Source organism: Pieris napi, chromosome 14 (assembly GCF_905475465.1).
Source record: "Pieris napi chromosome 14, ilPieNapi1.2, whole genome shotgun sequence".
NCBI lineage: Eukaryota > Metazoa > Arthropoda > Insecta > Lepidoptera > Pieridae > Pieris > Pieris napi.
The window spans coordinates 3,151,750-3,176,794 of record NC_062247.1 but is presented as its reverse complement, the minus strand read 5'-3'; the positions used below and the strand labels follow the sequence as shown (position 1 = coordinate 3,176,794).

At 34.3% G+C, this 25,045-nt stretch overlaps 1 protein-coding gene across 3 annotated transcripts in view; it reads left to right on the top strand.

The window, feature by feature from the left end:
• LOC125055856 (myosin-VIIa) overlaps positions 1 to 21,142 on the top strand; it is a 44,002-nt gene extending 22,860 nt beyond the window's left edge. For all 3 annotated transcript variants that reach the window (XM_047658506.1, XM_047658507.1, XM_047658505.1), the window contains 12 exons: positions 1,156 to 1,434; positions 4,548 to 4,832; positions 5,012 to 6,607; positions 6,693 to 6,920; positions 12,393 to 12,632; positions 12,762 to 12,926; positions 13,052 to 13,336; positions 13,439 to 15,907; positions 16,784 to 16,983; positions 17,757 to 17,892; positions 18,653 to 18,784; positions 19,451 to 21,142. In XM_047658506.1, coding sequence (XP_047514462.1) covers positions 1,156 to 1,434; positions 4,548 to 4,832; positions 5,012 to 6,607; positions 6,693 to 6,920; positions 12,393 to 12,632; positions 12,762 to 12,926; positions 13,052 to 13,336; positions 13,439 to 15,907; positions 16,784 to 16,983; positions 17,757 to 17,892; positions 18,653 to 18,784; positions 19,451 to 19,657 — 6,222 coding nt within the window. In that variant the 3' untranslated portion in view covers positions 19,658 to 21,142. The remainder of the gene's footprint in view (positions 1 to 1,155; positions 1,435 to 4,547; positions 4,833 to 5,011; positions 6,608 to 6,692; positions 6,921 to 12,392; positions 12,633 to 12,761; positions 12,927 to 13,051; positions 13,337 to 13,438; positions 15,908 to 16,783; positions 16,984 to 17,756; positions 17,893 to 18,652; positions 18,785 to 19,450) is intronic.
• Positions 21,143 to 25,045: the final 3,903 nt, after the last annotated feature.

The following is a 25,045-nucleotide window of genomic DNA, read 5'->3' as shown; positions in this document are numbered from 1 at the left end:
TAAATCATATGACTTTTGGCAACAATATCTTATATATATATATATATATATATAACTAGCGTATCCGACAGATGTTGTCCTGTACACACGTCTTACATACAAATCATTCTCCACTCCCACTGTCCAGCCTGAATTTGTCCAGCCGTTTAGGAGCTTAATTACGAACACATGCACAGAAGATTTATATAACCTGCTGTTTATTTGCTGTATAGATATAAACCATCCAACCAATATAAACCATCCAGGGCGCCACAACGCATACAAAAAAATTCATTCAAATCGGTCCAGTCTTTTAAGAAGTGACTTCAGTGACATACACACGTACAGTAGAATTATATATATATATATATATATATATATAAACATAGGCCATATACGCCAGTTGTGCTTGAAGTATCTCAATTCTTTAATACATAGGACTGGCCAAATTTCTGTATTTTTCATTGAATACTTTGGCAAGATCCGCCCACGTTACCATTAAAACCAAACCAGTTATTGTTTCGCTTAGTATCGCTTCCCGAATTTCCAAATGTATGCGTCTAGTAACCGCCTACTTTTTACTCTATAAGGGTAGAGAAAAGCGTAGTTTTTTTTTAAATGTATTTATATTACAGAATATTACAATAAAATCATAGTACATTAGAAAACCGCTGTGGTCTGTATAAATATAAAAAAAAAAACGTGTGGGTCTCGGGGACTGCCGCAGTAAAGCTATTGCATAGCATTTTTATCAACTTATGCAATTATAATTATTTATTTATGCAGTTTTTTTTATTTGATATTAATTCAAGTTTTTTCTTTGATACAATTCAATTACCATTCTACCACTCTACCAGACTCAGACTAGCCTATATAGTCTGTCTCACTCTAACGCGTACCGGCTGCACCGGCCGCGCTTACGCTACGTCACCGATATCGTCAGAGAGATGTGAATACGCAGTATGCGTTCTGCCCCACTCTAACGCACCTGCACTACGTCACCGATCACGCCAGACCGATGTGAGACGCAGTATGTCTCCTGTCCCGCTCTAACGCATATTGGCCGCACATATATTACGTCATTGTTTGTTATTTTAGAAAATGGCAGACCAATGCTCTTTATACTATTTGGTGCTTATTTAGTTCTTATTTCTAATTTCGCTCATTATTTTTCAGACATACACCGGGTCAATATTAGTAGCAGTGAACCCCTATCAGATTCTTCCAATATACACCGCGGATCAGATCAAGCTGTATAAAGAGCGGAAGATAGGAGAATTGCCGCCGCACATCTTCGCTATAGGGGATAATGCGTACGCGCACATGCGTCGGTATAGCCAGGATCAATGTATAGTCATTAGTGGAGAGTCTGGTGCGGGAAAAACGGAATCTACCAAATTAATATTGCAGTATCTAGCTGCTATAAGTGGGAAGCATTCGTGGATTGAACAACAGGTAGGCTTGATTTTATTTTTAATACATTACAAATACATACGTCATAAAGAAGAACCGTTTTCAAGATTACAAGAATTTTTGTTCAGTTATTTTTATTATATCATCTTAGTTTAAGGTTATATAATTTTTTTTTCTTGCACCGTACTATCATATTTATTTTTTTAGGTTTTTTTAAAAAGGGTTACCTGGAAGAGATAGCTTGTTAGCGATAAGGCTGCCCGAGCCCTTATAATTTTTATGTATTATATAAATTTTTTTGACATTCGACTTTTCTATTTTTGTATATAAGTCACATAAAAATTAATATATACAGTATTTACAAATTTCTTAACTAAAAACAATAACTAACCTTAAAATATAATAACTAAGATAAATTATTAAAAGGAGTCCCTTTAGGCAAGGTTCCGAAGATACTGGCAGCGTTCCCCCTTTGAATAGCTAGACTAAATCTTTGTCCGAGGTGGCTGCCAGCTCTTCGGTCTCCTGTGATATCGATTAACCTTTTTGCTATTTCCTTAAAAAGCCTTATAGTGCTAGGACCCCACGGACCAAGGGTCTCGACACCGAATGGGACAAAATCATATTCAGAGCCTAGACCCCTGTATTTGCACGCTTTAGCTTTTTCAGCCGCATCATTTGTTTTACTTTATAAATGTAACGAAGTGTAAATAAATAAATAAAAATAGTCTATATTCGTATTTAATATTAGTATAACATAATCAGGATTACATTAAATGTCATTATGTTTAACATTAGTACACGACCTCCGTCGGAGTGAAGAAACACCGTAATCTTGTTGTTTTTCGATTGAAAATAATTTTGCTTAACACACTGAACATCAACAACACTATTAATAAAATGTCTGTCAAAACATTCGTAAAATATGAAAATTTTAACGCTCATAAATAGCACTAGAGTCAAGGTTGGTTGCTTATAACTTGAAAATATATATTCAAAAGTAAGTAATAGCAATAAATTACATTTTTAGTTAACCTTGGAATTTTTGTAACTTATCACATTAATATAAAATTCTATTCTAATCCCTTGACCTCTATATGGCCCTGTTTAAACATAACCGGTAAAGAGCAGTGTTGGCCTAGTGGCTTCAGCATGCGACTCCCATCCTTGAGGTAGAAGATTCGATACGTGGTTGTGCACTGATTTTCTATGCGCGCATTTAACATTCGAACAGTGTAGTAAAACATCGAGAGGAAGCCGGCTTGCCTTAGATCCAGTCGACGGCGTGTGTCAGGCACAGGAGGCTGCTCCTACTTCCCTAGATTGACAAATGGTTATGAAAGAGATACAGAAATCTGAGGCCCAGACCTAAACCACTGATATTTCTTTTGTCAGACAATACAGACATTTTATTTACATTCGCTTATATTACAAATTTCCTTCATTAGCTAATACATAAGAATAATATCAATTTCCTAATTTGTGCATCAGAAAAGTACGTATGTATTGTTGTATATACTTTTCACGCTTAAACCGATACAAAAATTTTGATCTTCTTTATATGGGGTCAACACACCAACAACTCCACACATTTATAAATTCGCTATGAGTTAATATATCAAATAATTACTGTTACTGATCAAAGTTAAACCAGGATCCCCCTGATAAATAAAATTAATTGTTCTATCATAACGCAGAATAGGTACTTGAATTATAATGATACCTATAGTAGAGATATTTTGTTTGTTGATTTGATTCAGACAGACCATTGTTATATATTAATTCTTAAGCTATTAAATTTAGTTAATTAATCTGATATCAGTACTTACATGCGGAAAACAAATTTTGCAAATTTTTTCCCCAATTTAATTCCATTTTTTTTTCCACATTTTTTTCCACGTTAATTAGATTTATATTATTTCATGTAAATGGAGGAAAACTGATAATGGAAAATAAAAAGAAACAAATGTCATAACTTTATTAACAATTAAAATTTAGTAAACCGTTGGCTTCGAATGGAGTCCACTTAAAACAATTGTATCAATTTTGAATTTTGGATTTATGATAAAAAGTCAAATAGACATAATTGTAGGCACAGCGATTTGCTAAAAATGTGTCTTTTCAAATTTTATGTACGATGGATAATTTAGGAGATATAGCCAAAAACGTATTTTCACCCCTTTTTCCAACATGGCGGCTGGGGGACAAAGGCGCCAACCCCACAAACTTGGGATTAAGCTTATATGGACCCCCCCTACATGTCCCATAAATAAAATTGCGTCCTCTATCAAATGTTCAGTTTGGCCCTTAAATTGTAACATTTCAATGGACTATTAATTCAGTGTCATATTATGTATATGTAATGTTATAGAAAGTTTTCCATTATATGGTCGTTTCAACGGGCGCTTATGTTACAAAATATTCTCGTATTTTCTAGCGTTTTAAAGTTATCGTTATTTGAAAAGAAACGCTATAATAAATTAAATAAGCTGCTTAATACTAGCTCATCGTCCACAATCTAAAAAAAACTGATAAAGGACTGGTTTATGAACACATCTTGCACAGAGCTGGAGATGCTCATCAGACCTAACATGTAGTTACACATTACACTCACTCGTTCACTTACATGCACCCACACACTCACTTATGCACTCACGGGTGTTGTAAACTGTTAAAAAAATTGTAATTGAAAAAACAAAACTAATAAGTTTGCTATGGAAGAGCTGGGAACCCTGACACAGGTATTTTAGTTAAAAGGGTTGCCAAATCTTGGATGATAATGCTTTGTTTATAATTTTTTTTTTTAAAAGACAATTCACACCAATTGACCTAGTCCCATGCTAAGCTGGTGAAGCTTGTGTTATGGGTACTAGGCAACGGATATACATACATATTATAGATGGATATCCATATAAATACATATTTAAACACCCAAGACCTAAGAACAACACCAAATGATCATCACATCGATGTTCGCCTCAGCCAGGGATCGAACCCGGGACCCATGGATTCGCAGTCAGGAGTACTAACCACTAGACCAATGAGTCGTCTAAATAATGAATAAACACATTTTTTTTTCAACGTTTCAGAAGTTTAAATCGTGTAACGTTACCAGCTTACACTTAAAGTAATTAATGGCTTAATTATCATTTCAGATTTTAGAAGCAAATCCCATTCTTGAAGCATTTGGAAACGCAAAGACAGTTAGAAATGATAATTCATCTCGCTTCGGTAAATATATCGACATACATTTCAACAGCAATGGGGTTATTGAAGGTGCCAAGATAGAACAGTATTTATTAGAAAAATCAAGAATAGTATTTCAAGGCCCCGAAGAGAGAAATTACCACGTTTTCTACTGTCTTCTAGCGGGGTTATCGAAAGAAGAGAAAAAGAAGTTGGAATTGGGTGACGCTTCGGAGTATAGATATCTGTCTGCTGTAAGTGCTTTCATTCTGACTAGGTTTCTGTCATGGCTTCCAAAGTAATATGGAGTTTATATATTTTTTTAATATAAAACATTACCTTCAGTAATAAGTGATCCCCTTAAGAATGCTCTTCTACCATTCTACACGCTAATGGAAGTTGAATTACATTTAATTACTGTTTTATTTTTCAGGGAGGAAATTTCAGTTGCGAGGGAAGAGATGATGCAGCTGAATTTGGAGATATTCGATCTGCTATGAAAGTGTTACTGTTCACGGAATCAGAAATATGGGAAATATTAAAACTATTAGCTGCTGTTTTACATTGCGGTAATATTAAATATGAAGCTACTGTAGTAGACAACTTGGATGCGACGGAAATAATAGAACAATTAAATGTAAAACGCGTCGCAAACTTATTGGGTGTTCCAGTATCTTCCCTCATCAAAGCGTTAACAAGGAAAACTTTATTTGCTCACGGTGAAACTGTAGTATCAACTCTCAGCAGGGAACAGTCGGTAGATATAAGAGATGCATTCGTCAAAGGAATTTACGGTCGCTTATTTGTAACGATAGTAAAGAAAATCAACGCAGCTATATACAAACCCAAAGCAACAACGCGTACTGCAATAGGCGTACTTGATATATTTGGCTTTGAAAACTTCGACCATAACAGCTTCGAGCAGTTTTGTATAAACTTCGCGAATGAGAACCTTCAGCAGTTCTTCGTAAGGCATATCTTTAAATTGGAACAGGAAGAGTATAATCACGAAGGGATCAATTGGCATCACATAGAGTTCGTGGATAATCAGGATGCGTTGGACTTGATTGCTTTGAAGCAACTGAACATTATGGCTTTGATCGACGAGGAGTCCAAGTTTCCCAAGGGCACAGATCAAACGATGTTGGCGAAGTTGCACAAGACACACGGCCTTCACCGGAACTACCTTAAACCAAAATCGGACATTAACACTAGTTTTGGACTCAACCATTTCGCTGGTGTGGTCTTCTATGACACGCGAGGATTTCTAGAGAAAAACAGAGATACGTTTAGCGCAGATCTTCTACAATTAATCCATATTTCTACGAACAAATTTCTTCAACAAATTTTTGAGAACGATATCGTGATGGGTTCAGAAACGAGAAAACGCACACCGACTCTGTCCACCCAATTTAAGAAGTCACTAGATCTATTGATGAGAACTTTGGGGACGTGCCAACCTTTTTTTATCCGATGTATAAAACCAAACGAGTTCAAAAAACCCATGCTGTTTGACCGTGGCTTGTGTTGTCGGCAGCTGCGTTATTCAGGCATGATGGAAACTATCAGGATCCGAAGAGCTGGCTACCCAATTCGGCACAGTTTCAAAGAGTTTGTGGAACGATACAGGTTCCTTATTTCAGGAGTACCACCGGCACATAAAACTGACTGCAGGGCTGCCACCTCCAAAATTTGTGCAACTGTTTTGGGAAAATCAGACTATCAGCTAGGTCATACCAAAGTTTTTCTGAAGGATGCTCACGATTTATTCCTTGAACAGGAGCGAGATAGAGTGCTCACAAGGAAGATATTAATATTGCAAAGGTCCATTCGTGGTTGGGTATATCGGAGGCGGTTCTTGAAGATGAGGGCAGCGGCCATTTTGATTCAGCGTCATTGGCGTGGCAAGTTACAGAGAATTCGCTATACTAAGATGAAAGTTGGGTACGCGCGGCTTCAGGCTTTGATTCGGGCAAGAGTATTGGCCCATCGATTCAGACACTTGCGGGGACATATCGTATCATTACAGGTAATTTTTTTTTTCATTATATAATTCATATTGAAGCACTCTTTATTAAAGTCAAAGACATATAAATAATTATGAATATTTTAAGGCTGCGGCGCGCGGCTACCTAGTCCGTCGATCGTACGGACACAAAATGTGGGCCATAGTCAAAATACAAAGCCATGTCCGGCGTTTGATCGCTATGCGCCGTTTCCGGCGGTTGAAGCAAGAAACTATAGCCCATAATGAAGCCCTGCGCTTGCGCAGACAGGAGGAGCAGAGGCTTCAGCACCAGGGCAACACGCGGGCTAAGGAGATCGCCGAGCAGAACTATAGGGTAAGTAATAAGTATTAGAAATAGCAAAAACATGGAATTGTTTGAATTTCTTTACAAGTATGACCTTCTTTGCAAGTACGTGATCTCTGAGCTTCGATACAAAATACGTTCGCAAATGTATTGAACGCTTGGTAAACTGACTATATGGGTATTATTTTATGAATATAATTTGAATTCTTTGGAAAACAATACTTACGTTTTGCGCTTATCTAAATCGTAACGGCAAGTATGACTCTGATTTGGAGTTGCTTCTCCAAAAGCTGAGACTTAATTATGAAGCGTCAAAACTACTCTAAGCTGTCGTCAGAGAGCGTTTAGAAAGTCTTAATTCTCACGTAGCGCATATTTAATCTTGCTAAAATAGCCAACAAAGTGCAGATGGAAGTCACAGTAATATTGAATGCTAATTAAAACTTTAATTATTAATTTTCTTTATAAGGTTTTTTTTCTTACAATAAAGTCCACAAAAGTGCGACTTTACCTAAATTACAATCTAGCCGATACAATAATTATGGCTAATAAGTAATATGTTGACTTAATTTTTATGATATACATATATCTATATATAGCTTTTAGTTTTTTCTTTAGATTTTACGTTGTTTTAGTTACAGGTAGTGTATATGTTATTTTGAGTTCTTTTTTGTTAATTATTTATGCACTTCTTGCACTTTACCCTCTGTAGGTGTGTCCTGATATATCTTGTCTTGATCCATTACAAACAAAGTCTTTTGTTATTAAACCATAAATGTAGATTGCGTATATATAAAAATATATCGATTGCCCAAAGATAAGAAAATTTAAATCATATTTTGATTTGAAATTCATTATCGTAATAAATCTCTATATATATATAATTCTTGTGTCACAATGTTCGTTGCCATACTCCTCCGAAACGGCTCGACCCATTCTTATCATAATTTTATGCATAATCAGGAAGTCTGAGAATCGGCTACTATCTATCTTTCAAACCCCATTGATAAGGGGCTTCCACCACAATTTTTATTTTTTAGAAAAAAAAATTGTTTCTATTTTGTTATGATACAACATACAATAATACAAATAACCCCCTAATTTTCATCCCTCTACGATCAACCCCTATTTTTTATTATGGTAGATAGTTATTTTTATTAGACTAAAAAAAATCTAGAAATAATATACATGGCAAAACAAACGTTTGCCGGGTCAGATAGTATTATTATAAAAATAAGTCCAACGAACGCTTCTTGTTATCTTAATCAAAGTCTGCTGATTCTAGATTATAATTATTTAATGCATTTATTTAATATAGCCTTAAGCGTCATTTACATACTCTTATCGAATATGAGAGGAAAAATATGTTTGATGTTATCTTTGTTAAATCCCTCAGATATCTTTTAATTTATTTCATAATTTTTGAAAGCAAGAAAGTTTTGCGCCTACCCTCCTAAATCAAGAACTAAGTGTTCACTCATGCCCAATTGCCTGGTAGCTGGTAAAAGCTAGCATCATTTGCGACCTTTTTGTGAATTCATATACAGTCAAAACCGTTTACGACGACATCGTTTAGATACATACCGGTTATATTGACCAAAATCAAAGGTCCCGGCTGAATTCTATTGTATTAGGTTAATAACAACGTCATCGGTTGTTATGACGATCTGTTTTTACGACCAAATATGATCTGTTATAACAGATTTTGAAAGTATTGTCTATATGTATTAATTATTGACAATATAGTAAAGGAAAGAAATGATTCATTTACCCAAATCTAATAAATAACTTAGCCATAAAGGTGAGCAGAAATATTTTGTTTGAAATAATATTATTTTTACATTTCGTTGATTTGATTTAATGAGTTCAAGTATACGAATATGTATATAGATAAAACAAACTATATATAAACGGTAGTTTCGATAACCCTAAATCAATATTTCATATAATACCCAAACCTGAACACGCGTAATACAGTTTTGATATCAATATCTGATTAGTTAGATAATGCATTAATTAGTAATCATGCATGCGTATAGCTCTTTTCATTTTTACTTTGTCCTATTTAAAACGCCGAAAGCAATACCTGCCACCTTCGAGTAGCTTCGAGCTTTAGCGAGCTTCAAATATTTAATACAATACACGCACGTATTTAATAGAGAATTTGTTAAGTCCATATGTATGTAACTAATATTCCTAAAATTGTGTCTATTTCAATTCTCAGTAAATGTATATAAAACTAAAAATGTTTGTACAGTTTTCAGAGGTTTTGCGTTTAGGTTTGATACATTAATGATCAATCACAATTTCTTTATGACCTAGGTGTAAATACTCGAAAGTATAGGGTATATAATGCTTGCCTTACACCAAAATCAGCTATTTATACTATATTAATAGATTTTTATATAAATTTTTCCTTCCATATTTATTTCATTATAGCGATCCAAAATGTTTACCTCAATAACGAAAATATTTAAATCTAATCTCAAATAAAAATGAATTGCAATATATATAGCAAAGCGCAAAACTCGAATACGGCTGGGTCGATTCGAATAGTTTATTCCATGAGCTTGAAATTGATGAAAACCTAAAAATCATTTTTAATTCGGGAAAAGCGAACTCTATGGGATAGCAAAGCAAAATGTTCCATATGTTGGTATGTAGCTACTAAAAAGGTAGGCCAAGTAAAAACATCAATTAAAGTGAACTTCTTTAAAAGGAATAAAATTACTTACCTCTGTTTTTTTTCTGTCAATAAGAATATCAATATGGAAACAAAAATTCCAATTTCAGTTATAAAGCACTCGAAATCGAGATTATCTAGATTGTTCTGATAGATATTATCAACCAAATTAATAGTAGATAATGAAAAATTTGATTCTAATATTGTCAAGTCAGTAGAAATTATATTAAGTGGTAACATGTGTGTTGTTTCAATTACTTTAAAATTATATTACAATGATAGTGCGTTGCCTTTTAGATTTCTATACGGTATGCCTTTTTAATATTTTTAATATACACATTTTAATTAATTCTTTAAATAATTATCATTGAACATTATTATGACGCGTTTCAATTAGTATATTTTTTAAAAATCTATGACATTTTTTTTTGATGATAAAAACCAAATACCAAATAAATACCCAGGATTGAAGTATTGCTAGATATAATGAGCAGTGTTGGCCTTGTGGCTTCAGTATGCGAGTCTTATTCCTGAGGTCATATGTTCGATCCCCGGCTGTGCGCCAATGGACTTTCTTTCTATGTGCTCATTTAACATTTGCTCGAACGTTAAATGAAAACATCGTGAGGAAGCTGACTTGCCTTAGACTGAAAACGTCGACGGGTTTAGGCACAGGAGACTGATTACTTGCCTATTAGATTAACAAATGATCATAAAACAGATACAGAAATCTGAGGCCCAGACCTAAAAAGGTTGTAGCGCCTCTGATTAATTTACTTTATTTTGAAATGCGTTACATTATTACGAGTGTGATCAATTATTATGGTCAGACAATGCCAATACTCGAACCAAAGATAATATTTGCATTAATTAAAAACAAATATCAATATCGGTTTATGAAGTATCGCTCATATACTCGTATAGATCATTTTAATGCTTAACAATGTGCATGCGCAACACGTAGAAATTAAGTAATTAATACGTAACTTGAACTAGTTAACAATTACTCGTTTTGCAAGACAATATATATCTTTAACTATCTATTGGTTGCACTTTGGTTTTAAAATAGCACATATTGTTAAGCTCTTTGTTTCTTTTGTTGTTTTAAATAAATATGATTCTTTGTCAATGGACGTGATATAATAAAAAGGAATGTAAACTTCTCTTTCAGAGTTTAGACAGTTTCAATAAAATATATTATCATATTCATTATATTTTAATATTTGCAGAACAACTAATATATTTGTATTATATAGCTTATTTTCTAATAATTTGATTAATCGATGTACACCTACCTTAAATTGAATTTTTTTAAAGTGAATGGAATTCTGAGAAATAAAGTATCTTTGAACAGAACTCGGGCTTTTACGGTTTTATTTTTAAGAAATGTATAAATGTGGATTATTCTCGATGAGAATCAGTGCTGTACACACTAGTACACTTGTACACTTGCAGTGGTCAATCCTAATCAAGTGTACTGAGTAAGGCTAAAATTAACACAGCATACGACTATATCTTCTTTTTTTTATATATTTCTTTGTTATTTTGTGTGCGTGTTTCTTTCTTTTCTTAAATATAATTACGATGTATGCATACATATATAATTACATTTCTTTAATAAACAAATCCATTACTTTATATACTACGACTCCTTAAAAATGGTATCTCTGTCAACTCTAACAGTCTTACTAATAAAGATTTATGCACATGGTAAAAGCCTGTCATAAGAAAAATGTTACTAATAATTCCTGAACTGACAAGTCTGATGTATACGGCTGTTACAACAAGTGTTTTGTTTGTAGGAAGACTTGTACAATGCTTAAACAAAGCAGAGGCCTAGTTTAAGGGGTGTATAAGACAAAAATGTTTATGCCCTGTATAAGCTCTATTCACTGGATAACTATCACCTTGTTGTAACGCATGTATAGTGATTTTTTATTAGTAAGACTGTACCTGTCTAAGGACAAGGGATCGACATAATTTTTTAATAAAATGTCTAATAAAAAACGTAATGTAAAAGTAATCTCGACTCGTATCTCTAATTATACAATTACACCAGGTTTCGCTTGCATAACTAAACCTGTTGAAATGCAATGAAAACCCTCAATTAATATCAAGTTGGCAAGACGACCGATCGTCTATATAAAAATAATTAATAATAATATTTTATAAAACCGGTTAAATGGGACTGCTTCGAGATTTTTGAAGTGGGTTAAAAATGTGGCGTATTCGGAATGGGAACAATTTTATTACAAATCGTCCAAGCCATTTATGGATAGCTGAGAAGTGGGCAAGTATGATGCCAACACTTTCACTGTACATTACTTATACTTATACATTCAATAATAGAGTACATATGTTTGGAACAAAAGCTATCTAATTATTGAAATTTACAATGTACTATCATTATTAAAATAATTTTCCCTGGTTCTTTGATTATATAGAGTTTTCTAGTTGTGTGGATAAATTCCCGAAATAGGCTGTATACATAAATTATCTTTTTGTTCAAATTAAATGGAATTTTCAATTTGCATCATTATAACTTATAAATGAATTAAGCAACATTTAGTAATAATATTATTTTTTTAATGACTTCCACCCCGATTTGCCGGTTTTATCCACGCTAATTCGGTATAAACATAATCTTAATACTCCGATGGCCAAACACACACCGTCGTACACACACAAAACTATTTTTCAATTCCAGCCGATTTTTAGAATTAGCGTGATCCAAATAAACCAGCATTTTATAAAAAATTAGTACCTATAGATGTATATTGTTTATATCTGGAACCTTAATTTTATGTTAACTGTTCTAGGAGCGTATGTATGAACTGGAACGGCGTGACGCGGAACTAGCACTTGAAGAAAAACGCCAATTAGAAGCCAAAAGGACGCTACTGCAAGAAGCAGCTCGTAAACAAGACGAGCCAGTCGATGACAGTAAACTGGTGGAAGCTATGTTTGACTTCCTTCCAGATTCTAGCAGTGAAGCACCGGCGCCCAAAGATACTTGTGCATTTAGCGATTTGCCCCAACAAAGGGCTGATCAACAAGAGGTAAGAACTACCCCAATGATCTTGTATTATTGTATTCTTCAGCTTGTGAATCTAAAGCCAAGAAAGAAAATTATAATAATAGTTTATCAAATCATTAAACAAATAAGATACATTAAAATGTATTTATAGATGGTGACCCCAATGCAAACAACGTCAGAAGATGAGGAAGATTTATCCGAGTTCAAGTTCCAAAAGTTCGCAGCCACTTACTTCCAGGGCAACGTCTCTCACCAGTACGCGCGAAAGCCATTAAAACATCCTTTGTTATCACTACACACACAGGGCGATCAATTGGTAAGTACTGATAACGAAACATTCTTAATTGTTTTTTGATAGATGTTCACTGATACGATTTTAAAATCTGATTTTCCTAATGGTTTTTTTAAGTAGTCGCACGATAACGATCTGTGTTATTTTAGGCCGCTCAAGCGTTATGGATAACAATATTGCGATTTACTGGAGATCTACCGGAACCGAGATATCACACAATGGACAGAGACAACACTTCGGTAATGTCAAAGGTTACGGCGACTCTTGGAAGGAACTTCATTAGGTCCAAGGAGTTTCAAGAGGCACAAATGATGGGCGTAGATCCCGATGCCTATTTGAACAAACAGAAGCCAAGGTCGATTAGACACAAACTTGTGTCGTTGACATTGAAAAGGAAGAACAAGCTTGGTGAGGATGTAAGAAGGAAACTACAGGTATGACTCCAACGAAATATCTAAAGATAAAATAGATTTTTATTGAAAATAATCTTTGGGATATAAGTGTAATTATTAATAATATTGTTAAATTTTTTTCAGGATGAAGAATATACAGCGGATAGCTATCAATCGTGGTTGGAATCGCGTCCAACTTCAAATTTGGAAAAACTTCACTTCATAATTGGACATGGGATACTGCGTGCAGAACTTAGAGATGAGATTTACTGTCAGATTTGTAAACAGCTAACTAACAACCCGTCAAAGTCCTCACACGCACGTGGCTGGATTTTATTATCGTTGTGTGTCGGTTGCTTCGCTCCGAGTGAGAAATTTGTTAATTATCTTAGAGCGTTTATCAGGGAGGGACCACCTGGCTATGCACCATATTGCGAGGACCGCTTGAAGAGAACATTCAACAATGGAACCAGAAATCAACCACCTTCCTGGTTGGAGCTGCAGGCTACAAAGTCTAAAAAACCAATAATGTTGCCTATCACTTTCATGGACGGTAATACGAAAACACTATTAGCGGATTCAGCTACCACTGCAAGAGAATTATGCAACCAATTATCAGACAAGATTGGTTTGCGTGATCAGTTTGGTTTTTCCTTATACATTGCGTTGTTTGATAAAGTAAGTTCACTTGGCAGTGGTGGGGATCACGTAATGGATGCTATTTCGCAATGTGAACAATATGCAAAAGAACAAGGAGCTCAAGAAAGGAACGCTCCATGGAGGTTGTTCTTTAGAAAAGAAATATTTGCACCGTGGCATGACCCTACCGAGGACCAAGTAGCGACCAACCTTATTTATCAGCAGGTTGTAAGGGGCGTCAAATTCGGCGAGTATAGGTGTGATAAGGAGGAAGATTTAGCGATGATTGCCGCTCAGCAATATTACATTGAATACGCTCAAGACATGAACAATGAGCGTTTATATACACTTTTGCCAAATTATATACCAGATTATTGCTTGACAGGCGTTGAAAAAGCTGTCGATCGATGGGGCGCTCTCGTGGTGCAAGCGTACAAAAAGAGTTATTATGTTAAAGAAAAAGTTCCTGCATATAGAGTTAAAGAAGACGTTGTGAGTTATGCTAAGTTCAAATGGCCCCTATTGTTCTCCAGATTTTATGAGGCGTATAGAAATTCCGGTCCTAACTTACCCAAAAACGATGTCATTATCGCCGTGAACTGGACTGGGGTGTATGTCGTCGATGATCAGGAGCAAGTGCTACTCGAGTTGTCGTTCCCTGAAATTACAACAGTTTCCAGTCAAAAAACTAACAAAGTGTTCACGCAAACTTTCAGTTTAGCCACAGTGCGCGGCGAAGAATTTACTTTCCAAAGCCCTAATGCCGAGGACATTAGAGATCTAGTCGTTTACTTCTTGGAAGGTTTAAAGAAGAGGTCGAAATTCGTCATCGCATTGCAGGACTACAAGGCACCGGGTGAAGGGTCTAGCTTCTTGACTTTCCAAAAGGGGGATCTTATTGTATTAGAAGAAGACAGTACAGGGGAATCTGTATTGAACAATGGCTGGTGTATCGGTCGTTGTGAAAGGTCTATGGAGAGAGGAGATTTTCCAGCTGAAACAGTTTATGTATTACCAGCGTTAACAAAGCCACCTGCTGATATTTTATCACTATTTTGTCAAGAAGGTGCCCAGCACGGTCGAAAAGCACCTACTAGTACGTTCAACGGCACGGACCCTAGAGACAAACCACACACACTTTTAGAGTACGCATTAGATCACTTCAGACTACCCCCTAAAAGAACAGCTTCCAAGACCTTGACACTTTCCTCGGCTAAAAGAGGTGGTGCTGAAGAATTGTGGCGCCATTTTAGAGAGCCTATAAAACAACCTTTGCTCAAGAAATTGCAAGCCAAAGAAGAGTTAGCCGAAGAGGCGTGTTTCGCCTTCACTTCCATATTGAAATACATGGGAGATTTACCTTCAAAACGTCCTAGGATTGGCAATGAATACACAGACCATATCTTTGATGGGCCGCTGAAGCATGAAATTCTGCGAGATGAGATATACTGCCAATTAATGAAGCAACTGACTGATAATAGAAATAGAATGTCGGAAGAGAGAGGATGGGAGTTGATGTGGCTTGCGACAGGTTTATTCGCGTGCAGTCAAGGTCTTCTCAGAGAGTTAACATTATTCCTTAGGACTAGAAGATATCCAATTGCTCAAGATTCACTCCAAAGACTTCAAAAGACCTTGAGAAACGGCCAGAGAAAGTACCCGCCTCATCAAGTGGAAGTAGAAGCCATACAGCATAAGACCACTCAAATATTCCACAAAGTATACTTCCCCGATGACACGGATGAGGCTTTCGAAGTAGATTCGTCTACGAGAGCGAAAGACTTCTGTCAAAATATAGCGCAAAGATTGAATCTCAGGTCTAGTGAGGGTTTTAGTTTATTCGTTAAGATAGCTGATAAGGTGATATCCGTTCCTGAAGGCGACTTTTTCTTCGATTTTGTGAGACATTTGACTGACTGGATCAAGAAGGCCAGACCGACGCGAGACGGCATCACACCTCAATTTACATATCAGGTAAGCTAAGTGACGATATTTTCGATTTGAGCACACCCCACATACACATTCACACGTACATACCACTTATCAAATCCATCATACCATCACACAGCACAGCTGACTTAGATATTAAGCATTTAATATTTTGTATTGGTTTTCCCTTTCGTAAATATTTGGACCTTTTTGTATACAATATTATGTAAACCAACTTTGCCTATATCTGTTGTATACTATCGAACCCGACAGACGTTGTCCTGTACGATATTTCAATCGATTAGGATATTAATCAACGTATGAAAGTAACGACTGTAGCGCCATCTGCCGGGCTGATTTATGAATCTAAACCATCCAGGGCTCCAAACGCATACAAAAAAATCATTCAAATCGGTCCAGCTGTTTAAGAGGAGATTTGTATTTTGTTTCATATATATATATATACTAGCAGACCGGCCAAGCGTTGCTGTGGCTAAGGTTTTTGTTATATTACATAGTAGTAATAAACTATTCAAGGGAAACGGTAGGAGAACGCCAGTCATGGGGACCACCATGCTTTATTGGTGGTTATGCCATTAAATTGTAGCTTATGTGAAATGGTGGTACTAACAGATGGCGCTGTGTTTCAATACATTCGAATTGTGACTATAAATAATAAACAAATATTTTGCAATAAAATAATATTGCGGGTATAAATTGAGACGTAAGCTATCCTATCTTTTAAGTTAGATCAAACTGCACACGGTGTGCAAATTTGATTGATATCGGTTCGGTAGTTTAGGATTCCAAGCGGGCAAACAACGTGACACGCAATTTATATATATTAAGATATAGCTGTAGGAATACGAAATAAATTAATTTAATTTAATATCATCTTCAACTACATGACCTTATTTCCAGGTGTTCTTTATGAAGAAGCTATGGACAAACACGGTCCCGGGCAAGGACCGAGCCGCAGACGTGATCTTCCACTTCCACCAGGAGCTGCCGAAGCTGCTTCGCGGCTATCATCGTTGTGGGCGGGAGGAGGCTGCTCGCTTGGCTTCTTTGGCTTACCGAGCCCGATTCGGTGATAACAAGCAAGAGTTACAAGCGATACCGTAAGGATACCTTCTATTTTGCTTAATAAAAAGAAGTTAAATTCTTTGAAGATTCTTTGTACCAAATTTCTTGTATTGTAAGATAGTAATTTTTTAGATTTCATTTTGATCCCTTGAGTTCGGTGGCGGTTGTTATAGATATGTTAAATGAAACACTTTGTTTGAAGCTGGGTGTCAACTATTTTAATTGTTTAAAACATGAGCATAATAAAGTTAAAGTTAGTAGTGGAGTTGCGACACTAACAAAAAAATAACTTGACTTATTGGAGAGTTCTTAAATCTAAGTTGACATTTATGTTATTGGACATTATCGGAATTCAACATTCTCGTTGAATGTTAAATTACAATTTATGAGTGTGGGAAAACTAAAGGGCTCATTTTGGATTCAAGTGTGCGATATTGTTTACATTTTGTATACGCTTCAAATTTTTAACTAAAATATATATGTAACTTAACTAATGTTAGTTTACATAACTCTTGCTGTTACTTTTTTAAGCAATGTTACGTTCCTTTTTAGTAACTTAAAGGTATTTGTTCCCATGAGGGAGTTTTACATTTGGTTTCTATCATGTGTCTAGAACTTATTGGGCATAAAAACCCGGACTAAAGTTAGTACTTTACCATGTTTACAACCTGTTTTTCGTGTAACTATAGGAACAAACGTGGTAATATTTGTGGTCTGTTATTTTTTTAAAAACGCCGTGATTTTTTTAGTTATCATTATCCACTAATTATGTAATAGATTAATATATTCAGTGTTTTTGTTTTTACAGACAAATGCTCCGTGAACTAGTCCCAGCCGACCTCATAAAATTGCAAAGTTCCGCCGATTGGAAACGTGCTATTGTGGCGTCATACAATCAGGATGCTGGAATGACCCCTGAAGATGCCAAGATTACCTTCCTGAAGGTTAGCGTTATATTTTTTAAATATGTCTACCGCCAAATATTGCAAACTCTTCAACTGTATTTATTAGTTTTTTTTTATATACAAGAATATTTTCCTAGTGTATATAAAACTATTTTTTTTATTTTTATCTATGTACACTTCGTTGCAAAAAATACAGTACAATTAAAATAATTAAATAACAGGCCGCCTTGTCGCTTTCGAGTGATATTTTCCAGGCCACGGCCAATTTTTTAATTTAGCAAGAAGTGCATAACTACATAAAATATACAATTACTTAGCCAAAGAATGGAGAAATCAAAGCATATTTATATAATTACAACCTATTTTAAAGTGTGGTATTTAAATTGACCGGGTTTTTGCGAAAATATTTATTAATTTTTAAAAGATTAGGAGGATAAAGTTTGATATCTTATTAATAATAATTTAAATTTAAAAAAAATATTGGACTAAACTTTTTTTTTATTAATCAACGCCAACGCTTGGCGCACTGACACATTGGTAAAAACAAACACAAAATACAATTTTTAATGTGACAAGCACTTAAAGGCAAACATGACATACATGTAGAGATCATACAAATATCAATCAAAACAAACATTACAAAAAAAAACAATTACTAATCGAAAAAAATTAAAATTACAAAAAACTAAACAAAAATCGATTTTAAAGTGTGAGGGGAGCAACTATGGATATCCAGACCTAGCTCGTTTAAAAAACTTACCGAAATAAAAATGTTAATTCTTTTGTCTGTCCCTTTCAGGTTATTTACCGGTGGCCAACATTTGGATCTGCATTTTTCGAAGTGAAGCAAACGACGGAGCCAAATTACCCTGAATTATTGCTGATCGCCATTAACAAACATGGCGTGAGTTTGATTCATCCACAGACCAAGGTAAAATAAAAGTATAAAAAAAGAATATTATACACAGTCATCAGTCAGTGTCAGTCAGAACTATATAAGCAAGGGGCTTAGTCAAGATGCCTTATCAGTAGTGTATGTAGAAAGTCGAAAACTAAATTTGTATGAAAATGACAGTTCGTGTCGACAAATTTTATATAACCAAGGGTCATATAAAATGGCGAGACCAGTTATGTAACATATTTATGTATAACATTGTTGTAATTGGTTGACAGTTATTTTTCGGTACTCATGCCATTTGTATAGACATATGTCAGATATCAAGTCAGCTGTCAAATTCAACTGACTGTCAGTCTGTTATCTGTTAAAAATTTAATTGTTTTATTAATTTTTTCATTATATCATATTGTATAGGATATACATTATATCTATAGGAATCTTGACACAGGTAGTTTTACTTAAAAGGGTTCCCAAATCTTACACATTGTAATGCATTTCATAATAAATCAACAGATTTTTTTCTATACATTCAGTTCAATAGACTTAAAGTGTCGTATTATGCCTGCATATCAATTATTGTTATAAGTTAAATATTTTGTCACTTTAATACGACCACAATAAATTTATCCATAAGGTCTGTTAAGCGATGAAAAATGTATAATTTACTTTTAAACTTAATAAAACAAATTCATTTCACAGGAAATTCTAATCACACATCCATTCACAAGGATATCGAACTGGTCGTCCGGCAACACGTACTTCCACATGACGATTGGAAACCTCGTTCGAGGATCAAAACTCCTCTGCGAAACTTCATTAGGCTATAAAATGGACGATTTGCTCACGTCCTATATATCTTTAATGCTCACCAATATGAACAAGCAAAGATCGATGCGTGTTAAATAGATATTTGGAAATAAAAACATCGTAACCATGGTAACAAGGCAATTAATGTGTGGGTTAATGTGCGTGGAAGTTTTGTTCATGGATTACCTTCTTCATATTATAGCTTCTGTTTGTAAAGCGTTAAAAATAATACTCCGTCAAAATTAGCTTTAATTCGAAAAAAAATATCTACGTTCGAATAGTTTTGGAATTTTATTATTCATATTGGAAAAATTGTTTTTGGCGATTTGCAATGTCAAAACTCATCACTTTTAATATTATTGTTGGTATTATTTATTTCCGGTCAAAACTACTGAAACGTTTGCTTACTAGTCGTGTAAGATCAAGCAATTGGTGCTCTATTTGATTAATATTTAGAGCTATTAAACAAAATTGCTTACAAACTCCGTCCTTTAAATGGGATCAATATTATACAAGTGTTTAACAAAAGCCCCGAAATGTTTCATAATGATTAAAACTGGTCGCGTCATTTGTCATATCGCATATACAATGTAAAAACAAAGAAAATGGCGGGAAAAATGGCGACGAAATCGTTTGTCTATTGTGTTATAATTTGGGTTTTATACCACAAAATTCTGGAATCTAAACGACACCGAGTAAAAAGAGACAAGACGATGGTCGTAAAACGTAAGCCTGGTCGCAAAACGAACAATTATAATCAATTTTACTAGTAACACTTTCTATAAACAATGTTTTATAAGAATGGCTCTTTTTGATACTTCTTTATCTTTCTATTAATACATTTTCAACTATCCTGACTGATACCACATAGACTCCATATGAGGAGTACAAGTTATGGTGGATTACTATATTTAGAAATTCCATCTTTTCATGAAAAGTTAAATAAAATCGGTCATTTTCAAATGTATTATGGTCACTTTTAAAAGCATTTCTTAGCAATTAGCTCAGTCTAGTGTGACTCCCTTTAAAGACGAGCTTTTTCTTGACTTCATTTTAAACTTTTGGGGTTTTTGTTATAAAATATATACGAATATTATACTTTAGAATTACGTAACCAGTAATTAAGTACAATTTAATCGTTGCTAATTAATATTTTAATATACATAGTTAATCACTAAAGGTAATATAGATTAAATAATCAGCAATTTATATTTTTATATAAGTTTATGAGATCTGTTAAATGTATTTATTCATAGATTATAGTGGGTAAGGTTGTATGTTATGTGCCTAATTCGACAATAGAGAAATATAGTAAGCTCTGTCAAGATATTCGCTTACGTAATCATTAAATTATATGGCAAGGAACAAGTTTTTGAATTGCGCGCCAATAAAACAGGAAGCTTGCTCGTTGTTTCAAAGCAAAAGATATTCCTATAATTAAAAGCTTACATCATATTGTACTGGGTAAACCTATGTTATGTATTATGTTATATAAGCTGTATGTAATGCCATGAGTTCGAACTATTGTATGTGTTTTCGCTTTAATAAAGTCGCCTTTGTGAATGGTTGTTATCGAGTCACAAATATATTGTTTTATTTATGCATCTAACATACAAACACGTGGCGGCACTCCATTTCGGGTGACTTTCCATTACATTTAACGTAAGGAAATATAATCTAAGCACAATTTATTAATTTTAAAAAGGCACACTACCGTAACACATACAAACACTTACAGAGAACACACGACACACAAAAACAATACATGCATGTGCATCAATGACAAGTGTGCACAACATTTAAAATTACAATGATAAAAAAGAAAATAAAATTAGTATAGATAGATATCTCTTTAGAGGAGCATTACAACCAACATTGGGCCTCCATCTTTAAGAGAAAATTCACTTGACTTAAAACAATTGGTAAATCTACCAAGTTATTTAAAATTTTGTAAACAAAAATAATGTCAATCAGGCAGCAAAAGAATTGCAATCACTCTGCGATTGTTTGCCATTTGTTTTTCGTGACCTATATAATACTATATAATGAGTGTTAATGTAAAAGAGGCAATCGGCATCTTGTGATTTGAAAATCTTTCTTACATAAGAGGAAACTCCATACTTTTATCTATACCTATTACCTATGTAAGACCTCTATTATTTGTTACATAACGTAACGAGCGCACTAGCAGAATCATCGGGCACATACAGTAGATAGATTTTACAGTGTTATTAGTATGCACACTGTGTTGAACATGGTTCAACCCAAAGTTCAAAGCCTAGATTCTCTTCATTGCAAGCAATGTTCTTCAGGTATGACGGCGATCTATTGATACTGGTAGAAGACATTTTTTTTAAACTCTATCTGTCCCCGCAAACTTCGTTTCGCCTAAATAATATTTTCTACTTGGCCTAGCTTTTTAGTACATACCAACAGATGGAACATTTTGCTTTACTACCCCATAGAGACTGTTCGCTTTTCCGGAATTAATTCGTGGTTTCCGAGCAATTTTTCTCTATAAAACCTCAGAAGTTCAAGAGATAAATAACAAAATAAACTCGAATTGGTCCAGCCATCTTCGAGTTTTGCGTTTCAATACTTTGCAATTTTTATTAAATTGACTGTTCCTACAAAGCTTGGCTAAGGTAAAATGAACCAACCTTTGTTTTTGTGTCAAATAAATCCAAAGGTGATGATTGAATAAATTATACTTCTCAACAAGATACTTGGGTGAACTCAGTGGGTTTTCATAGTATCCTGATTCTGATATTTAACATAATCGTTTCCCAGTTAGCTGATTAAACTTATGAGTTATCCTTACCTAAAACTTATCTTCTTGTTCAAACATTTGAATTTATATTTACCTCATTTGAAGCGCAATTAAAGTAAAAGCGGGCCAGTACAAAAACTGTTAATTAGAACATAGAAAAAATATATATCCGCAATAAAATCGTGAGAGTCTCCCACGGCGGGTCTATTCTCGGTCGAGAATGATGTTCCATTGTAGCAAGTAACAGGAAGTCATTTATCCGCCATCAAGAATATGACTGTTTAGAGCAATTTTGTGACCTAATCTGCGATTTCGGTTCACCGGCCGAGGTGTAAACTCTGGCAGATTAAAAAGATACACAAATTGCGCAGTTCTTATGTTTTTCTTTACGTAAGTTTGAAATAATAATGTACACACGTGAAGTCGAACCCAGGATTGGGCTATATAAACTACACAAACCAAATTATTTGTTTTAATATGCAACTATTAATTTGAATTTTTATACCTGCATCGGTGAAACCTTTTGAAGTTATACTTCTTTAGGCGCGTCATGAAAAATTGATAAGAGTGAAATCTTACGATGCGCGCGCACCGTGACACAAAATTAACAGAATGAAGTTGCCCACGGAAGACAGCATTGGACATAATTTCAAAACAACATTCTAATAATAATAGAATTTATGTTACACTTAATGTAAGAGAATAATAGTAAATATTTATTTATTTAATTTTTCAAAAGTAAACTGAACTTTATTGACTATAATGACTCCTTTTCCAGTCGTTGATTATTTAATTGTAATTAATTATTTGCATGCAATCAAAAACTATTTTTAATAATGCCAAAGAATTATAACTTCTTACGCGCGTACATAGGTACACGCACCCTTTTTTTTATATTACAGGAGGCAGAAGGTTTTTCCTTTGACCTAACCACTAAAGGCTCCACTGGATGTTACGGGCCACCCGTAATTGTAGGTGTCGCAATAACTAAGTCGTGGTTAGGGTCTATTTCTCAATTGGCCAGCTTTACCTGAAGTGATTTGTAAAATTTGTAAAAAATTATAGAGTTTCACACTCAGCTACAGTTATAAATTTGCCAGCAGGCAGAGTAGACCTACCTTCAAGCGGCAGGTTCGTTCTTTTTTGCCTTAAAAAAAGTTACATAAGTATATGTTTAGCTTTTCTTTGCCCAGAACTAAACCCAAAGACTACTAACACTAAACTGGTGCCCAAGGTACAGCAACCGAAAAAGATGGAGACAACTTAGAAGGTGGATAGACTATATTGAAGAAGCAGCTGGTGGTACATGGCAGAGGGTGGCACAGTGCAGAGAGGAATGGCGGGATTTGGAGGAGGCCTTTGCCAAAAAAGGGCCCACAGATACACTAGAAGAGGATGGAAATGTGTTTAAATGTAAATAAATTTATCTTAATTAAAGGTTGTTAATATTATAATTATTATAAACCCAAAAACTATTTCTTGGATTTCACTAAACCGTAACTTGAATAACCTAGGAACTGTCACAACGATAGACTCCCCACATAGGGCTACTCTAGACTTTAAAAGTAAAATAATTAACATCAAAAATCAATCATTTATTGGAAAAATCGACTGAAAAAAATTTATCATTTTATTTGGAAAATAATTTCAGGGACTCCACTCCTTTGTTGCCCCCAGGCTTCCAGAACTCTTAATCCAGGATAGAGCGGCAAAAAATGTATAGCCTACTGGCGGGAAATGTATATTATATTAAATGTATAATATAAGCCTTACATAGGGTCCCTTCTGGTGCCCGTAAATTTCAAGGAGATACAATAATTTCCTCTTTGATCAAACATACCAAAAATAAATGACTATAAAAAGAATTTAATGCCTTCATTACTGAGAGGAGTATCTTCAGTGTTTCGAGGGATGACAATTCGATTCGACTCTTTCGATAGGCAGTAATCTTATATATCTGTAATACATAGTCTTTCCAAACCTTATATTTAGAAAGAAAGAAAGAAGCTTTATACTAAGAAATAACATATGCCATTGGAACATCTAGATGTCATTATAATTTCTATTGTTATGACGTATTACAGAGATGTAATAATTAACGTATGAAGGAGACAAATTAATCATGGCCGAGTTGAACGTGACATAAAAATAACTTCCTTAAGCAGAATATAAATGACCAATTAGCCATCATTATTTCTATAAATTCACGTTTGTAAAACACAGTTTTGTATCATTATATTACAGACAATTGACTTTTAAGCGGAATCAAAAGTTGTTTCGCTAGGATTCGATTCTACTAGCTTTCGTATATTAACGGAATTAAGTTTGGTGGCGGTTTTTGTATGGATATTTATTTATTTGGGAAACAAAACAGATACATCTCCTTACAATAAAAAAATTAACATAAAATAAACACAATGGATGTATCCACAAAAAATTTCACTGGTAAAAAATAAGATACAAAGCAAAACAAACAAGCATGTCCTTATGTACGCACGTAAGAAGTTATACTTCTTTGGCACTATTAAAAATAGTTTTGGATTGCATGCAAATAATTAATTACAATTAAATAATTAAAGACTGGAAAAGGAGTCATTATAGTCAATAAAGTTCAGTTTACATATGAAAAATTAAATAAATAAATATTAATTATTATTCTCTTACATTAAGTGTAACATAAATTGTAGTATTATTCGAATGTTGTTTTTAAATTAAGT